Source organism: Salmo trutta, chromosome 13 (assembly GCF_901001165.1).
Source record: "Salmo trutta chromosome 13, fSalTru1.1, whole genome shotgun sequence".
Classification (NCBI taxonomy): domain Eukaryota; kingdom Metazoa; phylum Chordata; class Actinopteri; order Salmoniformes; family Salmonidae; genus Salmo; species Salmo trutta.
The window spans coordinates 907,972-935,906 of NC_042969.1; the positions used below are offsets into that span (position 1 = coordinate 907,972).

At 43.6% G+C, this 27,935-nt stretch overlaps 1 protein-coding gene across 1 annotated transcript in view; it reads right to left on the reverse strand.

The window, feature by feature from the left end:
- LOC115205050 (glycine receptor subunit alpha-4-like) overlaps positions 1–27,935 on the reverse strand; it is a 111,176-nt gene that overhangs the window by 37,720 nt on the left and 45,521 nt on the right. The window contains exons 2-3 of the mRNA XM_029770616.1: positions 2,369–2,502; positions 1,741–1,808 (exon numbers count right to left, since the gene is read on the reverse strand). Of these exons, the coding sequence (XP_029626476.1) occupies positions 1,741–1,808; positions 2,369–2,502 (202 nt within the window). The remainder of the gene's footprint in view (positions 1–1,740; positions 1,809–2,368; positions 2,503–27,935) is intronic.

Below are 27,935 nucleotides of genomic sequence, written 5' to 3' on the forward strand. Positions count from 1 at the left end.
GGCCCATTATCAGCAACCATCACTCCTGTGTTCCAATGACACGTTGTGTTAGCTAATCCAAGTTGATCATTTTAAAAGGCTAATTGATCATTAGAAAACCCTTTTGCAATTATGTTAGCACAGCTGAAAACTGTTGTCCTGATTAAAGAAGCAATAAAACTGGCCTTCTTTAGACTAGTTGAGTATCTGGAGCATCAGAATTTATGCGTTCGATTACAGGCTCAAAATGGCCAGAAACAAAGACCTTGCTTCTGAAACTCGTCAGTGTATTCTTGTTCTGAGAAATGAAGGCTATTCCATGCGAGAAATTGCCAAGAAACTGAAGATCTGGTACAACGCTGTGTACTACTCCATTCACAGAACAGCGCAAACTGGCTCTAACCAGAATAGAAAGAGGAGTGGGAGGCCTTGGTGCACAACTGAGCAAGAGGACAAGTACATTAGAGTGTCTATACTGCCCGCGTTGCATCACGTCCAATGGCAACATCCAAACTCAAGAATAGCCGAGGTTCAATTCTTGAGGGCTGATGCGCGTGTTCATTCTACCTTGTGAATGAAAATAATGAGGAAAAAAAATGTAGGTTTTTGGTGTAGCAGGTAAAACGTCACATTGACACAATGCTGGTGGCAACGTGTGTACTGTAGCAGACTTGTTAGCATGGGATGTTAATTACTTAATTAACTCAGGAACCACACCTGTGTGGAAGCACCTGCTTTCAATATACGTTGTACCCCTCATTTATTCAAGTGTTTCCTTTATTTTGGCAGTTATCTGTAGTGCAGGCTAAAGTACCAGATTCTGGCTTAATCCAAAGTATTGTTCAGTGCCTGTTGAAATGACAACAATCAGCTTTGTGGGAAGCAAAATTAACAGCTACTTTGAAATTGGGTCGACAAAAAGTACATGTCATCATTTAGTCACGGTAGTTATTCAAGTAAATCATTCTAGTAAATGCTCATGGTAATGAGAGACTCTGTGGCTGTGTTCTTCCCTGGCAGTTATCAACTGTCTGTCTCCGTTCCCATAAGGTATCCCAAATAAATTAAGGACATCACAACAAAACACTGGGCCACAGCATCCAGTGACATCATTAGTGTCCTCTCTGTCCACGCTGACCTAACCAGGGGTCAAGCCCTCAGGGCCCAATAACCTTTAACAGCTCACTACTACAATCTACTGACCAAGCACTTTCCCCAATTTTTCATTTTAATTGCAGAGTGGACTGTTCATTATCAGAACATCACTGACCCACTGTTCTCTGAAGATTGCTCTGATAGGCTCGAGGAAATAAAGGGAGAGAGGTGAGGGAATTGCTCCAATACTGAGCAGGCCAAAGGTTAGGAATGAACAGGTATTATATTAACTGAAGGAGAGCTTTCAGATTTCTCTCTTGTAAATTCTGGGATTTAGCTAGTGTAAACCTGCTCAAATATGATCCTTATCAAGGTAATTCATGATTATACTGAACAATGAGACTGCCTTAGGGTTATCATGATTCCTGGATAATTATGGTATTTTGTATAATGTGCATATTCATTTAAACATTTCATTTCACCTTTCTTTTTATAGGTTTGTCTCTGAGATGAATCTCTTTTGCATGAGAGACCTGTTCAAGATGGCAGTAGTCGGCAACATATTCAATTATTAGCTTGAACATGTATGGATTCTAATTCCAGGACGTTAATTGACTATGGAAATTCAATTAACTCATTTGACTTTTCTCAGACGTGTTTTCTCACCATAGTCGTTTCTGTGATGGACCCAAAGCTGTTGATGAAGATATTGCAGGTGACATTCACAGGCGGACCTGAAAAAGAACCAAAATAAAATCCATCACTCCGTATATGGAATAATCCTTTCACTGTTTGACCTGCTGTAAAAAGGTTTCATAAAGATGATTTTAAAATATTTGAATGACACTGGTTATTGTATGTGCAAGAAGTGGAGAGTGTCTTGTTGTCAACTCTATGATGTTGAGCAAGTATGAAATATGTATGACACTATTGTAGATGGGTCATGGTGGGGAACGACTGCTGTAGTAGAGTGTGTACTGATTCCAGTGGCTCTCTAGTACGGAATACTGTGTCTCTCCTGTCACTTTACAAGTTGAAATACTAGGCATGAATCCCTTTGTTTAACTTTTCAACAGAGAACTAGGCTAACAAAAAATGCATCACATTGGTATATGGAATTTTAAGTTGGCCAACCATATGGAATGTGCAGTTCCAAGCTTTCTATCCATTTCTACAGGTAAGTCCTATCTTACTTTTTTTTACCAGTGGCTGTCTGCTTGCATTAATTTAGTGAAGTTTCAGTATTTTTTTTATGGGAGCTGTGGCCTACTTCTGAACATACTTTTTGACGTACCTTTGAAGTTGGGTCTGATGCGGGCATCATAGCCAGACCTTTTCCCCATGAGCTTGTCCAGGAAGTCAGACGGCGACTGCGAGGAGGGGACTGTCCTACTGGGGGACTTTATCTCTTCCTTACAGGAGCCCAGTCTGAAGAAAAACAGAAACAAAGAAAGAGAGGAGAGGAGAGAAAGCGAGGGAGGAAGAAGCAATAGTTAGAAAACAAGAAACTTTAACCGGTATCAGTGGAATACATAGGGAGAGAACAACAAGGATTTAAAACGACTTTTGCACAGCCACCCCCGAAAACCCATCTAATTTCACATGATGTTCGGGACATATTGTGTTTAATAGAACCTACCCACTGGGAACACACTGGTTGTTTCAATGTAATTTGTCAACATATTGTGACGTAGAATCAACATGGAAAATACATTGGATTTGAAAAAATAAATCAACCAGTACTGTTGTCATCTCATTTCAACCAGCGTTTCAAACGTTGAAATTAGGGTAATACTTCAACTTAAATACATGGACTTAACTTGACAAACAGAATGTTACATCAATCTATACTGAAGTAAAATATAAACGCAACATGCAAAACTTTAAGATTTTACTGATTTACAGTTCATATCAGTCAATTAAAATAAATGTATTCGGCCCTAATCTATAGATTTCACATGTCTGAGAATACAGATATGCATCTGTTGGTCACAGACACCTTAAAAGAAATGGATCTCAGGATCTCGTCACGGTATTTCTGTCCATTATAATTGCCATCGATAGCATGCAATTGTGTTCGATGTCTGTAGCTTATGCCTGCCCATACCATAACCCCACCGCTACTATAGGGAACTCGGTTCACAACATTGACATCAGCAAACCGCATGCCCACACAACCCCATGCACGCGGTCTGCGTTTGTGAGGCTGGTTGGACGTTCTGCCAAGTTCTTAAAATGATGTTGGATGCGTTTTGGTAGAGAAATTCAACATTAAATTCTCTGGCAACAGCTTTGGTAGACATTCCTGCAGTCAGCATTCCAATTGCACGCTCCCTCTCTTGAAGCGCTGATCCCGTAATCGGGATAAACATCCAGCGAAAAATCAGAGCGCCATATTCATAACCAAATCTAATAATTTCTGTTTCTCAAACATAGGACTATTTTACACCGTTTTATAGATACACTTCTCCTGAATCGAACCACGTTGTCCAATTTCAAAAAGGCTTTACAGTGAAAGCAAAACATTACATTATGTTAGGAGAGTACATCGTCAAAATAGCCACACCGCCATTTTCCGACCAACCACATGCATCACAAATAACCAAAACACAGCTAAATGAAGCACTAACCTTTGACAATCTTCATCAGATGACACTCCTAGGACATCATGTTACAAAATACATGCATTATCCTGTCATGGATAGGGGGCAGTATTTTCACGGCCGGATAAAAAAAACGTACCCGATTTAATCTGATTATTACTCCTGCCCAGAAACTAGAATATGCATATAATTATTAGCTTTGGATAGAAAACACTCCAACATTTCTAAAACTGTTTGAATGGTGTCTGTGAGTATAACAGAACTCATTTGGCAGGCCAAAACCTAAGATTCCAAACAGGAAGCGCCCTCTCTGACCATTTCTTGATCATCTCTAACCAAAACAGGGGATCTCTGCTGTAACGTGACACTTCCTACGGCTCCCATAGGCTCTCAGAAACCGGGAAAAAGCTGAATGGTGGCTTTGCAGGCCCTGGCTGAAAAACATTAGCGCATTTTGATAGTGGTCGATCAGAGTACAATGAGACTGAGGCGCGTGCACGAGGTGACCCCATGTTTTTATTCTTTCGTCTTTGAAAGTAAACAACGACTCCCGGTCGGAATATTATCTCTTTTTTACGAGAAAAATAGCATAAAAATTGATTTTAAACAGCGGTTGACATGCTTCGAAGTACGGTAATGGAATATTTAGACATTTTTTGTCACGAAACGCGTCGGGCGCATAACCCTTCGTCACCCTTGGATAGTGTCTTGAACGCACAAACAAAACGCCGCTATTTGGATATAACTATGGATTATTTTGAACCAAACCAACATTTGTTATTTAAGTAGCAGTCCTGGGAGTGCATTCTGACGAAGAACAGCAAAGGTAATCAAACTTTTCTAATAGTAAATCGGAGTTTGGTGAGGGTCAAACTTGGTGGGTGTCAAAATAGCTAGCCAATCTACTCAGAATATTGCAAAATGTGCTTTCACCGAAAAGCTATTTTAAAATCGGACATAGCGAGTGCATAAAGGAGTTCTGTATCTATAATTCTTAAAATAATTATGTTTTTTGTGAAAGTTTATCGTGAGTAATTTAGTAAATTCACCGGAAGTGTTCGGTGGGAATGCTAGTTCTGAACGTCACATGCTAATGTAAAAAGCTGGTTTTTGATATAAATATGAACTTGATTGAACAAAACATGCATGTATTGTATAACATAATGTCCTAGGCGTGTCATCTGATGAAGATCATCAAAGGTTAGTGCTGCATTTAGCTGTGGTTTTGTTTTTTGTGACATTATATGCTAGCTTGAAAAATGGGTGTCTGATTATTTCTGGCTGGGTACTCTGCTGACATAATCTAATGTTTTGCTTTCGCTGTAAAGCCTTTTTGAAATCGGACAGTGTGGTTAGATTAACGAGAGTCTTGTCTTTAAAATGCTGTAAAATAGTCATATGTTTGAAAAATGGAAGTTTTTGTATTTTTGAGGAATTTGTAATTCGCGCCACGCCTATCATTGGATATTGGAGCAGGTGTTCCGCTAGCGGAACGTCTAGATGTAAGAGCTTATTTTGTTCAATAAAGTTCATATTTATATATAAAAACAGCATTTTACATCGGCGTGTGATGTTCAGAAAATATTTTCCCTCAAATGCATCCGGTGGATCAGCGCTCCAATTTACTAAATTACTATTCGAAAACATTTTTTACATTGTCATTCAAAGAATTATAGATTAACATCTTGTGAATGCAACCGCATTGCCAGATTTAAAAATAACTTTACTGGGAAATCACACTTTGCAATAAACGAGGTGCTATGCTCAGAAAAATAGGCTAGGCGATACAGGTTAGCGCCATCTTGGAACCATCTAAAATCAAATATACTATTGTAAATATTCCCTTACCTTTGATTATCTTCATCAGAAGGCACTTCCAGAATTCCCAGGTCCACAACAAATGTAGTTTTGTTCGAAAAAGTTAATCATATATGTCCCAATAGCTCCTTCTTGTTAGCGCGTTCCGAAGGCTACTCAAAATGTACTGAAGCGCCCGGGACTTGTCGTCACGAATGTGCAAAAAAATATTTATTTACGTTCATTCAAACATTTCAAACGTTGTATGACATAAATCTTTAGGGCCTTTTTCAACCAGAGCTTCAATAATATTCAAGGCGGACGATTGCATTGTCTTACTAAACGTTTCGGAACAAAAGGGGTACCCATGGGCGCCCGCGTCATAGTAGTAATGGCCCTCCCCCTATGACCAACTTTCCAAGCCTCTCTTTCGGTCAGTTTCTACCGGAGAAGACTCAAACCACTTTGTAAAAAGACTGTTGACATCTAGTGGAAGCCTTAGGAAGTGCTCAATGAATCCTAACTCACGGTGTGTTTCATAGGCAAAGTGTTGAAGGTGATTCCACAAATCAGATTTACACTTCCTGTTAGGATCTGTCTCTGGGTTTTGACTGCCATATGAGTTCTGTTATACTCACAGACACCATTCAAACAGTTTTAGAAACTTGAGTGTTTTCTATCCAAATCTACTAATTATATGCATATCCTAGCTTCTGAGTTTGAGTAGGAGGCCGTTTAAAATGGGCACGTATTTTTTTCAAAATTCGCTGTAGCGCCCCCTATCCTTAACGTGCGTCAAGAGGTGGCATTGTGCCAACATTTTTGAGAAATAATGTTTTTGTTGCTTATGGATAATTTGGGGATCTTTTATTTCAGCTCATGAAACATGGGACCAACACTTTAAATATTTTCGTTCAGTAAAATTAAAATAATTATCAGAACTATGTATGCGCCGAAATTGTGTTAAATTACACAAGTAAATATATTTTTTTGCATCCTATATACAATTAGGAGTGTTGAAATTATGTTCGATGTGGCTGCAGTGGAGCGGGTCGAGAGCTTAAATTTCCTTGGTGCCCAAATCACTAAGGACATAAAATGGTCCACTAACACACGCACGTTGAAAAAGTTTGGCATTGGCCCTCAAATTCTTAAAAAGTTCTATAGCTGCACCATTGAGAGCATCACTGCTTGGTGTGGTAACTGCACCGCCCTCGATCGCATGGCGCTACTGCTACTCTGTTTATCATATATCCTGATGCCTAGTCACCTTACCCCTACACTGTACATATCTACATCTATCACTCCAGTATCCCTGCACATTGTAAATATGGTATTGGAACTGACCCTGTATAAATAGCTTCTTACTTTCGCGTGTTCTTATTTATTGTGTGTTTTTGTTCTCTCTTTTGTTTTTTGTGCTACATTGATATTGATTACTGCATTGTTGAGTTTGGAGCTTGCAAGAAAGGCATTTCACTGTACTTGTGCACGTGACATTAAAACTTGAAACTTGATAGGGTCAAAAGCTTCAAGTTCCTCTGCGTGCACATCACCGAGGACCTGAAATGGTCTCGCCACACCAACCTCTACAACCTCAGGCAGCTGAAGAAATGCAGCACCCTCACGAACTTCTACACACGCACCATTGAGAGCATTCTGTCAGGCTGCGTCACCGCCTGGTACGGCAACTGCTCCTGCTCTGCCCTCAACCGCATGGCTCTCCAGAGGGTGGTGACCAACACATTACTGGGGGCACGCTGCCTGCAGCAACCGGTGTCAACGGAAGGCCAAGAAGATCATTAAAGACCTCAGCCACCCGAGCCATGGACTGTTCAATCGGCTACCGTCCGACAGATGGAGACAGTACAGGTGCTAAGACCGAGAGACTAAAAAACAACTTCTATTACCAGGCCATCAGACTATTGAAGACCCATCACTAGCAGTCTACCAGGTGATGCACACTCACTCACACAAAACACACACACCTCATACTCAAACACACACACATACACACACACTGTAAACGCTGCTGTCCCATGCTATAGAGACAATGAACCACTGGTCACTGTGGTTCACTGTTTATACACACTGCATATGTATTTCTACACTGGATTCTTGACATAGCTCACTCTAATAAATCTACTGCTGTACATATAATTCTTAGTTGATCTTGTATAAATTGTGTATAGGTTGGCAGATTCATCCCTCTGTTCTTGATTTCTTGTATTCTTTTTTTCTAGCATTTTTTTGGTTTGACATTTTGCTGCATTGTTAGGAGCTAGTAACAGAGGTCACAGCTGAAAACGGTTGAATACCACTACTCTAACCTTTCTTACACAATAGCGGTGCGTGGGTAAAATCACTGGGGAAGCCAAGCCAGAGAAAAGCCATATTACAACCTACAGTATGTGTTGTGATAATTCCATAGTTTGCTCCATAACCTGTTAGTTCATATGCCTTGTGACCATGATAAATAATGTAGGCCTAAGGCCGAGACAGTAAGAAGACACAGTGGCAGAATAAATTCAACCACATCATTGTTTCATCACAAAACCAGAGATCAACCTCTGTCCAGTAAAGTCCCCAAAGCATATTGCATGTAACAAACAGCATTGTCAAGCAAGTTCATGTTTCCAACATTTTCTTACTACTACGGAGAGTTTAAAACCACGGAGTTACCGCAAGTCGCAAAGAAATCAGGAGCTACCCGCCACAGGAGTCGCTACAACGCGATGGGAAAAGGACATCCCGGCAGGCAAAACGCTCCCCTAACTTGGACGACGCTGGGCCAATTGTCCTTCGCCTCATGGGTCTACCGGTCGTGGCCGGCATGGGTCTCAAACCAGCATCTGTAGCAATGCAGTTTGCACTGCGATGCAGTGTCTTAGACTGCTCTACCACTCAGCAGGCTCCATCCACAAAGTTTTTAATGCTAGAATGGCGCCGGAGGAGATGGCTGCCGTTTTACGTTCTCCTAACCAATTGTGCTCTCGCTTCGAGGCAAGCAACACTGAGGCATGCATGAGAGCATCAGCTGTTCCGGACGACTGTGTGATCACGCTCTCCGTAGCCGACGTGAATAAGACCTTTAAACAGGTCAACATTCACAAGGCTGCGGGGCCAGATGGATTACCAGGACGTGTGCTCCGGACAAGTGCTGACCAACTGGCAGGTGTCTTCACTGACATTTTCAACATGTCCCTGATTGAGTCTGTAATACCAATATGCTTCAAGCAGACCACCATAGTCCCTGTGCCCAAGAACACAAAGGCAACCTGCCTAAATGACTACAGACCCGTAGCACTCACGTCGGTAGCCATGAAGTGCTTTGAAAGGCTGGTCATGGCTCACATCAACACCATTATCCCAGAAACCCTAGACCCACTCCAATTTGCATACCGCCCAAACAGTTCCACAGATGATGCAATCTCTATTGCACTCCACACTGCCCTTTCCCACATGGACAAAAGGAACACCTATGTGAGAATGCTATCCATTGACTACAGCTCAGCGTTCAACACCATAGTACCCTCAAAGCTCATCACTAAGCTAAGGAACCTGGGACTAAACACCTCCCTCTGCAACTGGATCCTGGACATCCTGAAGGGCCGCCCCCAGGTGGTGAGGGTAGGTAGCAACACATCTGCCATGCTGATCCTCAACACTGGAGCTCCCCAGGGGTGCGTGCTCAGTCCCCTCCTGTACTCCCTGTTCACCCATGACTGCATGGCCAGGCACGACTCCAACATCATCATTAAGTTTGCTGAGGACACAACAGTGGTAGGCCTGATCACCGACAACGACGAGACAGCCTATAGGGAGGAGGTCAGAGACCTGGCCGGGTGGTGCCAGAATAACAACCTATCCGTCAACATAACCAAGACTAAGGAGATGATTGTGGACTACTGGAAAAGGAGCACCTAGCACGTCCCCATTCTCATCGACGTGGCCATAGTGGAGCAGGTTGAGAGCTTCAAATTCCTTGGTGTCCACATCAACAACAAATTAGAATGGTCCAAACACACCAAGACAGTCATGAAGAGAGCACGACAAAGCCTATTCCCTCTCAGGAAACTAAAAAGACTTGGCATGGGTCCTGAGATCCTCAAAAGGTTCTACAGCTGCAACATCGAGAGCAAACTGACCGGTTGCATCACTGCCTGGTACGGCAATTGCTCGGCCTCTGACCACAAGGCACATCAGAGGGTAATGCGTACGGCCCAGTACATCACTGGGGCAAAGCTGCCTGCCATCCAGGACCTCTACACCAGGTGGTGTCAGCGGTTGTCAAAGACCCCAGCCACCCCAGTCATAGACTGTTCTCTCTACTACTGCATGGCAAGTGGTACCGGAGTGCCAAGTCTAGGACAAAAAGGCTTCTCAACAGTTTTTACCCCCAAGCCATAAGACTCCTGAACAGGTAACCAAATGGTTACCCGGACTATTTGCATTGTGTGCCCTCCCCCTGCCACTCTCTGTTTATCTAATATGCATAGTCACTTTAACTATATATTCATGTACATACTACCTCAATTGGCCCGACCAACCAGTGCTCCCGCACATTGGCTAACCGGGCTATCTGCATTTTGTCCCACCACCCGCCAACCCCTCTTTTTACGCTACTGCTACTCTATGTTCATCATATATGCATAGTCACTTTAACCATACCCACATGTACATACTACCTCAATAAACCTGACTAACCAGTGTCTGTATATAGCCTTGCTACTCTTATTTTCAAATGTTTTTTTACTGTTGTTTTATTTCTTTACCTACACAAACACACACACACACAATACCTTTTTTTCACACTATTGGTTAGAGCCTGTAAGTAAGCATTTCACTGTAAGGCTGTTGTATTCGGCGCAGATGACAAATAAACTTTGATTTGATTTGCCTTGCACAAAGTTTCAAAATACTAAAATACTACACAGGACTCTTAAAGAATTTCATTTAATTGTTAATTGTATTTTTTGAACACAGAAACAATGAGAAGATATGAAAAAATGTATTATGAAATGTTAATTACATAGAGCAGCCAGTGTAAACATCTGCCAGAGAGTAGCCCCAATCGTCCCGAGCCCCAAGTAACACATTTGGGCCAGATAACTCACACTGGAATCGTCCTGAGCCCCAAGTAATATATACATTTTGGTCAGATAACTCACACTGGAATCGGCCCGAGCTCAATCCCCCATCCTAGCCATAAGTAATACTGCCGAAGGCGGCCCAGGTTCGGGCCACATGATGTCAGCCGAGTCTGACTCTCAGCCGAGTGCCCCGACTCTCAGCCGGAATCAACCCAGATCCACTGTGCTAGCTGGGTTGTGCCTGTATCCACATTCAATCTAATATCCCTAGAGAATTGATGTTGATCATCTGTTGTTGTCTGCTTGATTTACAATAGGGTCTCATTCGATTTATCAGAGAAAGTATTAAGGTAATATGTTCACGTTTCCATATGTTTTTATGCCTCGGATTGGACACCTAGTCTACTGTGCGCAATTGTGTAGGATAGACTATTGTGCCAGCGCTATTCCTATTAATTATTCTGGATATAATGACAACAGATTACATAGCCACAATATGATCTGGTAATGAAATAACATGATATATACATTTTGTTTTTCATGTCACACCTGCAATTTTAAACACTACAAGGGGCTTGAAGTAGCCGACATGAATATGGAGCTCAGAAATTAAATTACTGGAATAGGCCTACCTTGAAAATCAGACATTTCCTCAATTTGGTGCTTGAAAAGTCGTTGTAATTATTGTTAATTTATACGTTTTCCTGCATCCTTATAATTTTTCTGTGATTTAATTTTGTTTTTGTTTGTTTCCTGCACTTCAATTGAATGGTGTTGCACTACTCTGTTGCGGTAAAACTATGTGCAGTTATTATGAGGATGACAACATTTGTTGGCTTCATCTTGGCTTTCCATACAAATCTTTCCAATAAAAAAGGAACCTGGTTTTTGGTTACTTTATCATTATAAAAACTGCGATGGTGAGATTAAAATTGTGAGATTAATGCTAATGTTGTTGGCTTTATTATGTGTCTCTGCTTCAGCCACTTAGGCTACAGAAAAATTGCCATGCACGCATCCAATCTGTTTATGTAACGGCCGTCGTCAGAGAAAGACTAAGGTGCAGCGGAGGATGTGTTCATCTTGAATTAATTTTAATACAAAAAGAGAACACTTGACAAAATAAACAAAATGACAGCCGACAGTTCTGTCACGTACTAACAACAAAACCGAAAGCACTAAACAGAAACAATCACCCACAAAAACGCAAAGGAAAAACAGGCTACTTGTGTGACTCCCAATCAGCAACAAACTACAGCTGTGCCTGATTGGAAGCCACACGGCCAAAATCAACGAAACAAACCAACCTAGAAAAAAGAACATAGAACGCCCACCCAATGTAACACCCTGTCCTAACCAAAATAAAGAACAAAAAACCCCTCTCTATGGCCAGGGCGTTACAGTACCCCCCCAAAGGTGCGGACTCTGGCCGCAAAACCTGACTCTGAAGGGGAGTGTCCGGGTGGGCCTTCCTACGGCGGCGGCTCAGGTGCGGGACATGGCCTCCGCTCCACCCTCGGCTTTGCCCACTTAGGTGGCGACCCTGGCTGCGCCCCGGCTGGCGGGCGACCCTGGCTGAGACATGAAGGAGGCCTGGCTCTGGGAGCAGACACTGGACTCACCAGGCTGGGGAGACCCACTGGAGGCCTGGTCCGTGGAGGAGGCACAGGACTGACCAGGATGGGGAGACCCACTGGAGGCCTGGTCTGTGGAGGAGGCACAGGACTGACCAGGATGGGGAAACCCACTGGAGGCCTGGTCTGAGGAGGAGGCACAGGATAAACCAGGCTGGTGAGACCCACAGGAGGCCTGATGCGTGGTGCTGGTACTGGAAGTGCCAGTTCGGGGACACGCACCTCAGGGTTAGTGCGGGGAGCGGAAACAGGCTGAGTTGGACTGGGCTGCCGCACTGGAAGCCTGATGCATGGTGTTGGAAGTGCCAGTTTGGATACACACACCTCAGAGCTAGTGCGAGGAGCAGGAATAGGACGAGTAGGACTGGGCTGACGCACTAGAGGCCTGGTGCGTGGGCCTGGTACTGTCTTTACCAGACGGCTAGCATGCACCTCAGGACAAGTATGAAGCACTAACTCAGGTGACATTATTTCTAGGACACGCTCTGCAGGGCGAATGCCGTGCCTAATACACCAACACAATAGCTCTCATATTCTTCTCCTCCAATTTACCCATCAACTCCTTAACAGTCTCTGCTTCGCTCCCCTCAAATTTTACCCCGCCTGGCTCTGGTTCCATCCTCGGCTCCGCCGATCTGTCCATGTGCCCCCCCCCAAAAAAAATCTTGGGGCTGCCTCTCCGGTTTGAACGCTATCGGCGTTCCACTGTCATCTTCCTGGTCCTCCTTTGCCTTCCTCCATGGGCCCACTCCGGCTCTGATCTCCTCCCAGGTCCACGACTCCCGATAGTCCATATTATTGTTCCGTCGATCCTTGTGCTTCTCCTTCCTCCGCTGCTTGGTCAGTTGTTTGTGGGTGATTCTGTAACGGCCGTCGTTAGAGAAAGACCAAGGTGCAGCGGAGGATGTGTTCATCTTGAATTAATTTTAATACAAAAAGAGAACACTTGACAAAATAAACAAAATGACAGCCGACAGTTCTGTCAGGTACTAACCAACGAAACAGAAAGCACTAAACAGAAACAAATCACCCAAAAAAACCCAAAGGAAAAACAGGCTACTTATGTGTGACTCCAAATCAGCAACAACGAACTACAGCTGTGCCTGATTGGGAGCCACACACAGCCCAAAACAAAGAAATACAAAAACATAGAAAAATGAACATAGAACGCCCACCCAATTTAACACCCTGGCCTAACCAAAATAAAGAACAAAAACCCCTCTATGGCCAGGGCGTTACAGTTTAGTAAGGCAATGTCCATATTATACCCACATATTTTACACTGTAATAATCATTTGGATATCAATGCATGGCCTAAAAAAAATTGCATTCTGAAATTGGTAATGGCCTACCTTTTTTACCTCAATATTATTGAATATTACAATGAAGTGCTTGAAAAAGTCCCTGAAAACATTGTTTTGGGCCAGTTTGCATATATTCACTTTTATTCCTCTAAGTACATGTGTGGAACTGTATGTGCATCCTTTTTATTTTCATTTCAAACCATTTAGAAATGTTGATCCCAATTTCACACATTGGCTTCATTATTCATAGAAAGACCCATATGAAGGATGGTTAGTTGATTTCAAATTTAAATCTACAAGTTACATTTTAGTCATTTAGCAGACTCTCTTATCCAGAGCGACTTACAGTAGCGAATGCATACATTTCATACATTTTTTTCTCCGTACTGGTCCCCCGTGGGAATCTAACCCACAACCCTGCCGTTGCAAACACCATGCTCTACCAACTGAGCCACACAGGAGTTATGTTGGATTCACTTCTCCATCTCAACCAAAAATCTAATTTGAAGAATAGGACTAAGTCAAATCAAGCTTTATTGCAGTGCCTTCAGAAAGTATTTTTACCCCTTGATATTTTCCACATTTTCTTGTGTTACAGCCTGAATTTATGGATTAAATGTATTGTTCTCTCACCCATCTACACAAAATACCCCATAATCATGAAGTGAAAACAGTTTTAGCAAAAAAATAAACATGAAATACGGAAATCTCATTTACATAAGTACTCACACCCCTATAGCGTCACGATCGTCGTTGGAACATTTGGACCAAAGCGCAGTGTGATATCGGTTCGACATATTTTATTGATAAGTGAACCGCACAAAAACAATAAAGCATACACGACACGTGAAGCTACTGCAGTGCTCACAGGCACTTACACATAAACAAGATCCCACAAACACAGGTGGGAAAAAGAACTACTTAAATATGATCCCCAATTAGAGACAATGATTACCAGCTGCCTCTAATTGGGAATCATACAAAAACCCCAACATAGAAAAAGAAACTAGAACACAACATAGACATAGATATACTAGATCACCCCCAAGTCACACCCTGACCTACTACACCATAGAGAAACAATGGCTCTCAATGGGTCAGGGCGTAACAGTACCCCCCCCCCCAAAGGTGCGGACTCTGGCCGCAAAACCTGAAACCAAATGGGGAGGGTGGGGGGGTGATTAGTGTCGGTGGTGGCGCCGGTGCGGGGCGAAGTACCCACTCAGCTCGCGGTTCCACCATCATCGGTGGCGGCTCTGGTGCGGGACGAAGAACCCGCTCAGCTTGCAGATCCACCAGCTTTGGTGGCGGCTCTGGTGCGGGCCGAAGAACCCGCTCATCCCGTGGTTACAGCCATGGACCCAGGCTGAACACCGTGCCTGGACATCGGCGCAGAGGAAGGCTCCTGCCACGGAGCGGGACTGTACGCCGTGCCTGGACTGGGCACCGGCACAGAGGAAGGCTCCAGCCTTGGAGCTGGACTGGACACGATGCCTGGACTGGGCACCGGGGCAGAGGGGGGCTCCTGCCCTGGAGCAGGACTGGATGCCTTGCCTGGAAGCTCCGGACTGGGGACCGTCGCCGGAGGCTCCGGACTGGGGACACGCACTTCAGGGCGAGTGCGCGGAGCAGGCACAGGACGTACCGGACTGGGGAGGCGCACTGGAGGCCTGATGCATGGGGCCGGTACAAGTTGCACCGGACTAGTGACACGCTCTTCAGGGCGAGTGCGAGGAGCAGGCACAGGACGTACCGGACTGGGGAGGCGCACTGGAGGCCTGATGCATGGAGCTGGCACAGGTTGCACCGGACTGGTGACGTGCTCTTCAGGGTGAGTGCGGGGAGCAGGCACAGGTTGCACCGGACTGGTGACGTGCTCTTCAGGGTGAGTGCGGGGAGCAGGCACAGGACGTACCGGACTGTGGAGGCGCACTGGAGACCTGGTGCGTAGAGCCGGAACAAATTGTCCCAGACAGATGACACTCCGCACGGCGAGTGCCGGGAGCTGGCACAGGACGTACCGGACTGTGGAGGCGCACTGGAGACCTGGTGCGTAGAGCCGGAACAAATTGTCCCAGACAGATGACACTCCGCACGGCGAGTGCGGGGAGCTGGCACAGAACGTACTGGGCTGTGGAGGTGCACTGGAGACCTGGTGCGTAGAACCGGCACAAATTGTACCGGAACGGTGACACACACCTCAGGGCGAGTGCGGGGAGCAGGCACAGGACGTACCGGACTGTGGATGCGTACTGGAGACCTGATGCGTGGAGCCGGCACAGATTTCACCAGACTAATAGCACGCTCCTCAGGACAAGTACGGGGAGCTGACTCAGGTGGTATTAAACTGATTACACGCTCCTTAGGGCAAATGTCGTGCATCTTCCACCAACTCAACATTTCTCTCTGCTCTTTCTCCTCCAATACCTCCTTCCACTCTTTTATGGTCTCTGACTCTCTCCGTTCACTCTCCTCCAGTTTCTCCCTCTTTTCCCAGACTGGCTCTGGTTCACTCCTCGGTTCCGCCGACCACCCCTTGTGCCCCCCCCCACCTCCCCAAAAAATCCGGGCTGTCTTTTGGGCTGTTTTTGTGGCCGCGAACCCCGGCGTCGTCGCTGTCCTCCCTTCTCTCCTTGCGTCTGCTTCCACAATCTCTGGCCAAGACTTCCTCCCAAGTCCAGGATATTCTCTCCTCGATCTCCTCGCAAGTCCAGGAGGCCATTTCCTCCCGGGCACGCTGCTTGGTCCTGTTGTGGTGGGATCTTCTGTCACGATCGTCGTAGGAACATTCGGACCAAAGCGCAGCGTGATATCGGTTCGACATATTTTATTGATAAGTGAACCGCACAAAAACAATAAAGCATACATGACACGTGAAGCTATTGCAGTGCTCACAGGCACTTACACATAAACAAGATCCCACAAAGACAGGTGGGAAAAATAACTACTTAAATATGATCCCAAATTTGAGACAACGATTACCAGCTGCCTCTAATTGGGAATCATACAAAAACACTAACATAGAAAAAGAAACTAAAACACACCATAGACAGATATACTAGATCACCCCCTAGTCATGCCCTGACCTACTACACCATAGAGAAACAATGGCTCTCTATGGTCAGGGCGTGACATGTACAAGCACCTTAGGCAGCGATTAGAACTGTGAGTCTTTCTGGGTATTGGTATTCCACACCTGGATTGTGCAACAAATGCCCATTATTCTTTTCAAAATTCTTCAAGCTCTGTCAAATTGTTGATCATTGCTAGACAACCATTTTCAGGTCTTGCAATAGATTTTGAAGTAAATTTAAGTCAAAACTGTAACTCGACTACTCAGAAACATTCACTGTCTTCTTGGTAAGCAACTCCAGTGTAGATTTTGCCTTGTATTTTAGGTTATTGTCCTGCTGAAAGGTGAATTCATGTCCCAGATTAAACCAGGTTTTCCTCTAGGATTTGTCCTCTCCTTAGCTCCGTTCCGTTTCTTTTTTATACTGAAAAACTTCCCAGTCCTTAATGATTACAAGCATACCCATAACATGATGCAGCCATCATTATGCAGCCACCACTATACTCTGTCAATTAGGTTAGTATTGTGGAGTAAATACAATGTTGTTGATCCATCTTCAGTTCTCTCCTATCGCAGCCTGCCACTGCTTTAAAGTCTCCTTTAAAGGAGTCTCCTTTATTTTTGATTTTTAATCCCCCGTCCCTGCAGGAGGCCGTTTGCCTTTTGGTAGGCCATCATTGTGAATAAGAATTTGTTCTTAACTGACTTGCCTAATTAAGGTAAAAACATTTTTTTTTTAACTATTATTCAGTGTCTGCTTTTATTTAATTTTTTTACTAATCTCCCAATAGGTGCCCTTCTTTGTGAGGTATTTCTATGTGGTTGAATCTGTATTTGAAATTCACTGCTCGACTGAAGGACCTTACAGATACTTGTATGTGTGAGTAACAGAGATGAGGTATTCATTCAAAAATAATGTTAAACAATATTATTGCACCCAGAGGGAATCCATGCAACTTATTATGTGACTTGTTAAGCACATTTTTACTCCTGAACCTATTTAGGCTTGCCTTAACAAAGGGGTTTCAAATTTGAAGAACATAATTCTCTTTGGCATCATGGGGTATTGTGTGTAGGCCAGTGACAAAAATGTTATCAATTTTAAATTCAGGCTGTAATACAACATAATGTGGAAAAAGGGAAGGTGTGTGAATACTTTCTGAAGGCACTGTATATTATGAAAAACATGATTTTGGTACAGTGTCCTATTTATAAGGCTAATGGTAACTACTTTTAAAGATCCAATCAACCATGGACGAATAATGGTATGTATACCTAGCTTCACGTTGAAATGATGGTTTCCTTTCGGCAAATCAGATGTCAATGAGGCCTACATCAACCCAACCTCACTCCGCATTTACTTTCAGCCTGTTAGTCAGGTTAAGTCAATGTATTTAAGTTGAATTTTAAACCAAATCAAATTTTATTGGTCACATACACATGGTTAGCAGATGTTAATGCGAGTGTAGCGAAATGCTTGTGCTTCTAGTTCCGACCATGCAGTAATATCTAACAAAAAAATCTAAGAATTTCACAACAACTACCTTATACACACAAGTGTAAAGGAATGAATAGGAATATGTACATGTAAATATATGGATGAGCGATGGCCGAACGGCATAGGCAAGATGCAGTAGATGGTATAGATTGCAGTGTATACATATGCGATGAGTAATGTATAAAGTGGCATTGTTTAAAGTGACTAGTGATACATTTATTACATCCCATTTTAAATTATTAAAGTGGCTAGAGATTTGAGTCAGTATGTTGGCAGCAACCACTCAATGTTAGTGATGGCTGTTTAACAGTCTGATGGCCTTGAGATTGAAAAACAGCTTCTGTCTCTCGGTCCCAGCTTTGATGCACCTGTACTGACCTCGCCTTCTGGATGATAGCGGAGTGAACAGGCAGTGGCTCGGGTGGTTGTTGTCCTTGATCTTTTTGGCCTTCCTGTGACGGGTGGTGGGTGGTGTAGGTGTCTTGAAGGGAAGGTAGTTTACCCCCGGTGATGTGTTGTGCAGACCTCACTACCCTCTGGAGCCTTGCGGTTGTGGGCGGAGCAGTTGCTGTACCAGGCGGTGATACAGCCCGACAGGATGCTCTCGATTGTGCATCTGTAAACGTTTGTGAGTATTTTTGGTGACAAGCCGAATTTCTTCAGCCTCCTGAGGTTGAAGAGGCGCTGCCTTCTTCACCACGCTGTCTGTGTGGGTGGACCATTTCAGTTTGTCCATGATGTGTACGCCGAGGAACTTAAAACTTTCCACCTTCTCCACTACTGTCCCGTCGATGTTGATAGGGGGGTGCTCCCTCTGCTGTTTCCTGAAGTCCACGATCATCTCCTTTGTTTTGTTGACGTTGAGTGTGAGGTTGTTTTCGTGACACCACACTCTGAGGGCCCTCACCTCCTCCCCGTAGGCCGTCTCCTCGTTGTTGGTAATCAAGCCTACCACTGTAGTGTCATCTGCAAACTTGATGATTGAGTTGGAGGCGTGCATGGCCGTGCAGTCACGGGTGAACAGGGAGTACGGGAGAGGGCTGAGAACGCACCCTTGTGGGGCCCCAGTGTTGAGGATCAGCGGGTTGGAGATGTTGTTTCCTAACCTCACCACCTGGGGGCGGCCCATCAGAAAGTCCAGGACCCAGTTGCACAGGGCGGGATCGAGACCCAGGGTTTCGAAATTAATGATGAGTTTGGAGGGTAATATGGTGTTAAATGCTGAGCTTTAGTCGATGAACAGCATTCTTACGTAGGTATTCCTCTTGTCCAGATGGGTTAGGGCAATGTGCAGTGTGATTGCGATTGCATCGTCTGTGGACCTATTGGGGTGGTAAGCAAATTGGAGTGAGTCTTTAATATGTCCGTAAACACACCAGCCAGCTGGTCTGCGCATGTTCTGAGGACGCAGCTTGGGATACCGTCTGGACCTGCAGCCTTGTGAGGGTTAACACATTTAAATGTTTTACTCACGTTGGCTGCGGTGAAGGAGAGTCCGAAAGGTCTTGGTAGTGGGCCGTGTCAGTGGCACTGTATTGTCTTCAAAGTTAGCGAAGAAGTTGCGAAGACATCAGGGTTCGCGGCAGGGCTGGTTTTCTTTTTGTAGTCCGTGATTGACTGCCACATTCCTCTCATGTCTGAGCCGTTGAATTGCGACTCTACTTTGTCACAATACTGACGCTTAGCTTGTTTGATTTCCTTGCAGAGGGAATAGCTACACTGTTTGTATTCGGTCATGTTTCCAGTCACCTTGCCCTGATTAAAAGCAGTGGTTCGCACTTTCAGTTTTGCGCAAATGCTGCCATCAATCCACAGTTTCTGGTTGGGGAAGGTTTTAATAGTCGCTGTTGGTACAACATCACCAATTGCTAATAAACTCACTCACCGAATCAGCGTTGTTGTTTGACGATATCCGGAACATATCCCAGTCCACGTGATCGAAGCAATCTTGAAGCGTGGAATCAGATTGGTTGGACCAGCATTGAACAGACCTGAGCACGGGTGTTTCCTGTTTTATTTCTGTCTATAGGCTGGGAGCAGCAAAATGGAGTCGTGGTCAGATTTGCCGAAAGGAGGGCGAGGGATGGCTTTGAATGCGTCGCGAAAGTTAGAATTTTCCCAGCCCGGGAAAAGAGATGGAAACAGTTCACATATTGATTCCATGTCACAATACGTTAAAATTACATTAAAACAATGTTGATTCAGCCAGTTTGTGCCCAGCGGGTAACTACAGTGAGGCTGCAATGTACCGCCACAGCCAACCCCACCTCCTCTCTCACTGTGTACTCCTGCCTGGTTTAGCAGAAGTGGGGCTTGACAGATTGATGGCTCAATTGAAATGCTGTGAATGTCACACCAGGGGAGGAAGGCTTTGATTCCGGCTCAAGCATGGCTTGCAGTCTGCCACTGACAGGCACGGCAGGCCAAAGAGAGAAGAGAGGGGGAGAGAGCGGTTTCGGAGCCCACAGGCCCTGGCTTGTGTGATGGCTAGTGTGCCGCTGATTTCGCCCCATGCTTTTGATGCAATTGTTAGAGGATCGGTCATGACCCAGGCTCCCTCCTGTGAAGTATGGACGGCTATCCCACCCCAATCCCCTCCCGGAGGCTCCCTATGTGCTGTCTGGCCTGTGTAACCTTGGTCGTGAAGTTCCAAACAGACTGGTCACAAAGTCTCTGAACTGTACTTGTCAGCTGCTGCTGAGTCCCATAGACTCTTTGAAGCACACAGGGTTGTGACCGACCAGTGTTCGAACCCTGGTCTCCTGAGTGCCAAAAGACTGTTAGCCAATCATGGTTCAATGAACCACCACCTCCATTACGGAAGCATTGGCACACCATTATTTGATATGTTGATCTGTGTATAGTGTACACTACATTACCAAAAGTATATGGACACCTGCTTGTCGAACATCTCATCCAAAATCATGGGAATTAATATGGAGTTTGCTGCTATAACAGCCTCCACTCTTCTGGGGAGGCTTTCCACTAGATGTTGGAACATTGCTGCTGGGACTTGCTTCCATTCAGCCACGAGCATTAGTGAGGTCGAGCACTGATATTGGGCGATTAGGCATGGCTCGCAGTCATCGTTTCAAAGATGTGTCGATGGGGTTGAGGGTTGCCCGTCAGTTCTTCCACACCGATCTCTACAAACCCTTTCTGTATGGTCCTCGCTTTGTGCACAGGGGCATTGCCATGCTGAAACAGGAAAGGGCCTTCCCCAAACTGTTGCCACAAAGTTGGAAGCACAGAATTGTCTAGAATGTAAATGTAGGGTGTAGAGTTAAGAGTTCCAGGTATTGGAACTAAGGGGCCAGACCATTATTCCTCCTTCACCAAACTTTACAGTTGACACCATGCAATGGGGAAGGTTGCGTTCTCCTGGCATCCGGCAAAACCCTGATTCATCAGTCGGACTGCCAGATGGTCAAGTGTGATTCATCACCCCAGAGAACATGTTTCCACTGCTCCAGAGTCCATTGGCAGCAAGCTTTACACCACCCCAGCCGACAATTGGAATTGTGCATGGTGATCTTAGGCTTGTGTGTGGCTGCTCGGCCATTGAAACCCATTTCATGAAGCTCCCGACGAACAGTTCTTGTGCTGACGTTGCTTGTAGAGGCAGTTTGGAACTTGGTAGTGAGTGTTGCAACCGAGGACAGACGATTTATACACGCTTCAGCAGTTGGCGGTCCCATTCTGTGCGCTTGTGTGAGCCGTTGCTGCTCCTAGATGTTTCCACGTCACAATAACAGCACTTACAGTTGACAAAAACAGCTCTAGCAGGGCAGAAATTTGACGAACTGACTTGTTGGAAAGGTGGCATCCTATGACGGTGCCACGTTGACAGTCACTGAGCTCTTCAATAAGGCCATTCTACTGCCAATGTGTGTCTATGGAGACTGCATGGCTGTGTCCTCATTTCGCTGAATCCACTAATTTGAAGGGGTGTCCACAAACTTTTGTAAATGCAGTTCCGGTCTAAAGTATTGACACACCTACTCATTGAAGGCTCTCTCATTATTTTTTTAAATGTTCTACATTGTAGAATAATAGTAAACATTTTACATTTACATTTTAGTCATTTAGCAGACGCTCTTATCCAGAGCGACTTACAGTAGTGAATGCATACATTTCATACATATCATTAAAAAAAATTCTGTGCTGGCCCCCCGTGGGAATCGAACCCACAACCCTGGTGTTGCAAACACCATGCTCTACCAACTGAGCTACAGTAAAGACATCAAAACTATGAAAAAACACATATGGAATCATGTAGTAACCAAAAAAGTATTAAACAAATCAAAATATATTTTAGATTCTTCAGAGTAGCCACTCTTTGCCTTGATGACAGCTTTGCACACTCTTGGCATTCTCTCAATCAGCTTCATGAGGTAGTCACCTGGAATGCGTTTCAATTAACCTGTTTGGGCTAGGGGGCAGTATTGAGAATTTTGGAAAAAATATGTGCCCATTTTTAACTGCCTCCTACACCAACTCAGAAGCTAGAATATGCATATTATTGTTCAGGTTTGGATAGAAAACACCCTAAAGTTTCTAAAACTGTTTGAATGGTGTCTGTGAGTATAACAGAACTCCTATGGCAGGCAAAAACCTGACAAGGTTTCATGCAGGAAGTGGCCTGTCTGACAAGGAGTCGTGCGTCTTGCATCTGTTTATTGAAAAGTAAGGATCTTAGCTGTAACGTCACAATTCCCAGGGCTCCAATAGGCTCTCAGAACCCGTGAAAAACCTGAAGGTTGACGAGGCGGCCTCTGGCTGAAACAAATTATCGCCTTTGGTAAGTGGCGGATCAGAGGACCATTGAATGAGGCGCGTGCACAATTCGCCCCCGTGGAGAAATTTAATTTGGCTGTTTAGGCTCATTGCAGATTCCCGGTCGGAATATTATCGCTTTTCTACGAGATAAATGGCATAAAAATTGGTTTTAAACAGCGGTTGACATGCTTCGAAGTACGGTAATGGAATATTTAGACATTTTTTGTCACGCCAATGCGCCATGCGCAAGACCGTGATGTAGCATTCTGATAGTGTCTAGAACTCACGAACAAAACATCGCTGTTTGGATATAACGATGGATTATTTGGGACCAAACCTACATTTGTTATTGAAGTAGAAGTCCTGGCAGTGTATTCTGACGAAGAACAAGCAAGGTAAGAAAATTTTTCTTATAGGAAATGTGATTTTGGTGAAGGCTGAACTGGGAGGGTGTCTAAATAGCTAGCCCTGTGATGCCGGGCTATGTACTTAGATTATTGCAAAATGTGCTTCATCCGAAAAGCTATTTTAAAATCGGACATATCGAGTGCATAGAGGAGTAATGTATCTATAATTCTTAAAATAATTGTTATGCTTTTTGTGAACGTTTATCGTGAGTAATTTAGCAAACTGTTAGTAAATTCCCTGGAAGTTTGCGGGGGGTATGCTTTTTCTGAACGTCACATGCTAATGTAAAAAGCTGGTTTTTGATATAAATATGAACTTGATTGAACAGACATGCATGTATTGTATAACATAATGTCCTAGGTGTGTCATCTGATGAAGATCATAAAAGGTTAGTGCTGCATTTAGCTGTGGTTTGGGTTTATGTGACATGATATGCTAGCTTGAAAAATGGGTGTCTGATTATTTCTGGCTGGGTACTCTCCTGACATAATCTAATGTTTTGCTTTCGTTGTAAAGCCTTTTTGAAATCGGACAGTGTGGTTAGATTAACGAGATTCTTGTCTTTAAATAGCTGTAAAATAGTCATATGTTTGAGAAATTGAAGTAATAGTATTTCAAACGATTCAAAAATCACGCCACTGGATTGAAGTGGCTGTTACGTAGGTGGGACAAATTCGTCCCACATGCGCCAGAGAGGTTAACAGGTGTGCCTTGTTCAAAGTTAATTTGTGGAATTTCTTTCCGTCTTAATGGATTTGAGCAAATCAGTTGTGTTGTGACAAGCTAATGGGTGTATAAAGAAGATAGCCCTATTTGGTGAAAGACCAAGTCTATATTATGGCAAGAACAGCTAAAATAAGCAAAGAAAAACACAGCCCATCATTACTTTAAGACCAGAAGGTCAGTCAATACAGAACATTTCAAGAACTTTTAAAGTTTCTTCAAGTGCAGTCGCAAAAATCATCAAGCGCTATGATGAAACTGGCTCTCATGACGACCTCCACAGGATAGGAAGACCCAGAGTTACCTCTGCTGCAGAGAATAAGTTCATCAGAGTTAACTGCACCTCAGATTGCAGCCCAAATAAATGCTTCACAGAGTTCAAGTAACAGACACATCTCAACATCAACTGTTCAGAGGAGACTGGGTGAATCAGGCCTTCATGGTCGAATTGCTGCAAAGAAACCACTACTAAAGGACACCAATAAGAAAAGAGACTTGCTTGGGCCAATAAACACGAGCAATGGACATTAGACCGGTGGAAATCTGTGCTTTGATCTGATGAGCCCAAATTTGAGATTTTTGGTTCCAACCGCTGTCTTTGTGAGACGCAGAGTAGGTGAACAGATGGTCTTTGCATGTGTGGTTCCCACCTTGAAGCATGGAGGAGGAGGTGTGATGTTATTGGGGTGCTTTGCTGGTAACGCTGTTGGTTTTTTGGGCTATTTGACCAAGAAGGAGAGTGATGGAGTGCTGCATCAAATGACCTGGCCTCCACAATCACCCAACGCAACCCAATTGAGATGGTTTGGGATGAGTTGGACCACAGATTGAAGGAAAAGCAGCCAACAAGTGCTCAACATATGTGGGAACTCCTTCAAGACTATTGGAAAAGCAATCTTCATGAAGCTGGTTGAGAGAATGCCAAGAGTGTGCAAAGCTGTCATCAATGCAAAGGGTGGCTACTTCAAAGAATCTTAAATATAAAATATATTTTGATTTGTTTAACACTTTTTTGCTTACTACATTTACAGCAGGTATATCTCACTTGTCACCCCCAAAGCTAATTCCTCCTTTGGCCGCCTCTGCTTCCAGTTCTCTGCTGCCAATGACTGGAACGAACTACAAAAATCTCTGAAACTGGAAACACTTATCTCCCTCACTAGCTTTAAGCACCAGCTATCAGAGTAGCTCACAGATCACTGCACCTGTACATAGCCCATCTATAAATAGCCCAAACAACTACCTCTTCCCCTACTGTATTTATTTATTTTGTTCCTTTGCACCTCAGTATTTGTACTTTGCACACTCATCTACTGTCAAATCTACCATTCCAGTGTTTTAATTTCTATATTGTATTTACTTTGCCACCATAGCCTATTTATTGCCTTTACCTCCCTTATCTCACCTCATTTGCTCACATTGTATATAGACTTATTTTTGTACTGTATGTTTGTTTTACTCCATGTGTAACTCTGTTGTTATATGTGTCGAACTGCTTTGCTTTATCTTGGCCAGGTCGCAGTCGTAAATGAGAACTTGTTCTCAACTTGCCTACCTGGTTAAATAAAGGTGAAATAAAATAAAAATAAATAAGTGTTATTTCATAGTTTGGATGTCTTCACTATTATTCTACAATGTACAAAATTGTAAAAGTAAAGAAAATCCTTTGAATCAGTAGGTGTGTCCAAACCTTTGACTGGTACTGAATCGTGTTTGAGAAAACATAATGACACCCAACATGCATTGGCCAGCTATGCAAGCAAATACCTCAAAAAGCCACAACACTGACTTGATTAAATACTGGATAAGCCCCCAAACCTGATGAAACTGCATAGCAAACCTACATAGATATGATTATGGAATTGTTTTACTTGATTGTGGTGCTCTGGTTTTTCTGATGACTAAATTGAAAAAAGAAAGTGTTTTAAAAAGCTTTGAGTAGTATTACACATCACATTTGTAATACATTTCCTCAGCGGACAAACCCTTAATACAAGCAGATCGGTCCGGGATTAGAAAAGTCGATGATTAATATTTTGAAGCATAAATAGTTAACAATTGCGCAGGAGTTTGCATGAATTTCTGGGTGACTGTGACAGGCGGGAAGGTGACTGACAATGACCTGAGAAAATTGAACATAAATTCTTTAGAGGGTGTACGTTTTATGACTTCTGTCAGTTAAGCCGCAAAAGGGTTCACTGGAGTCGAATAAACTATTATTAAAGTTCTCACACAAGACAGAGTGAGCTGAGCACATTAGCCAACATACTTTCCTCCCATATATCAGCGAGTCAATATTCTGGAGCCAAATCCATTAGACAAGACTTACATTTGAGAGAAAGTTTGAGTGAATTTCAGCCTAGGATCATGGAGCAGTCTTTAGGTGGCTCATTCTGTGCCTGTCGATGCTAATAGGCACTGCTAATAGGCACTGAGGACACAGCTGAGTTCCTCATCTGATTATTAAAAAAAAGCTGTTACTTAAGAAGCCGTTTTTTCTTAAATGTGTCTTTTTACAGGACTGAAAATATCTTTACTTGGGCCGTTCAACCAACCCGTAGCATACCGACATGCTACTATAGTAAGCTATCCTTCAAAGACATTTAAAAAACTATTTGGATCCTTCCCAACATTATATCGGCTTCATTCCGTCCACAACAGTTCAGCAGTTCCTAGGTCCTGTTTGTAATGGTCTGCAGCCCCCTCTGCTGTAATGATGACCATAGTTTAATCTTTACCCATGTGCACTTGAAAAGACTGTGGGATTCCTATGCATCCTCTCAGGCTTACATCACTTCTCCATCAACCCTCACTCATTTCTAATATAATTCTTGACTACATTGGCCTGCGCCGGCAAAGGTAGAAAAGTATTCCTGTTAAGCCTGTTAAACCTGCCAAATACAACAATTAAGCAGACAAAATAAAAAACACTAACACTGAGGTCTGACAACTGAGTTTTTCTTCAGACAATTAACAATATCCTAATATGAACACTATTACCTGACGTTGAATGTAAATTGTGCCACTTCTATCTGACATTATAGGTTGTGGCACCCATCAAAGCTGCATTGCTTGTATCTTTATGTCAGTGGTGATGGATCTTGACAGAGCAGCAGGAGCCTGTCAGTAGCAGGACACTGTTAGATAAAACCAATAGCCTCTTCCTAATCATTCAGATGCAAGTTTGGGACATTTAATGAGCCTGATCTTTTCAGGCCTCCCGTACCTCTTGTCTGAACTCTGCATCCATATCGGAGCGTCGCCAAGAATACCAAACAAATCTCTTCCTAATCTCTCTTTCTTCCTCCTCCCTCACAGAACAAGGGCACATATTTTCTGTGTATCAGACTCCTTTAATGCAGTTAGTTTATTATTGCGTTTCAGACAAAGAAGAAATGTTGGAGTATTTCTGCCACAGTTCAAATGCAATTGGGAATGTCATAAAACTGTGGGATTGGGTAAACCTTGAACAGTGCTGTTGCCAAATACAACAGGAGAATTGCATAACTCAGCAGCTGTTCAGAATGCATTTTGGTGGGAAAATAACCCTGTAAAAACACAGTTGTCACTGAATGTTGCATGCAGAATTAAATCGTTTTAGTTTCTAATTTGTACTTCTTTCTATGAGCAATTACCGAGACAGATGAACGCACAGCGAGAATTAGGCATTTCATGCCATGTGACTAATGATTATTAAGGTGGAAAAGTGCATTCAACTCCCTATCTTGAATCTCAGTTTTTGTTTAGCCTTAAAAACGGAATTGCATAGTAATAATTCAGAAGGAGTGCTATATTTCATTACTAGCAGAAAACCACAGGACCAATATTTCACATTTCAGTAATGGAGGTGAGGGTGTATGGCAGTTGCTCATCCTGTGTTGATATTGTGTCGAGACAATGTAATATGCTGACAGTCTGTGGTTTGAGAAGGAAGCACTGTGTCGACTTC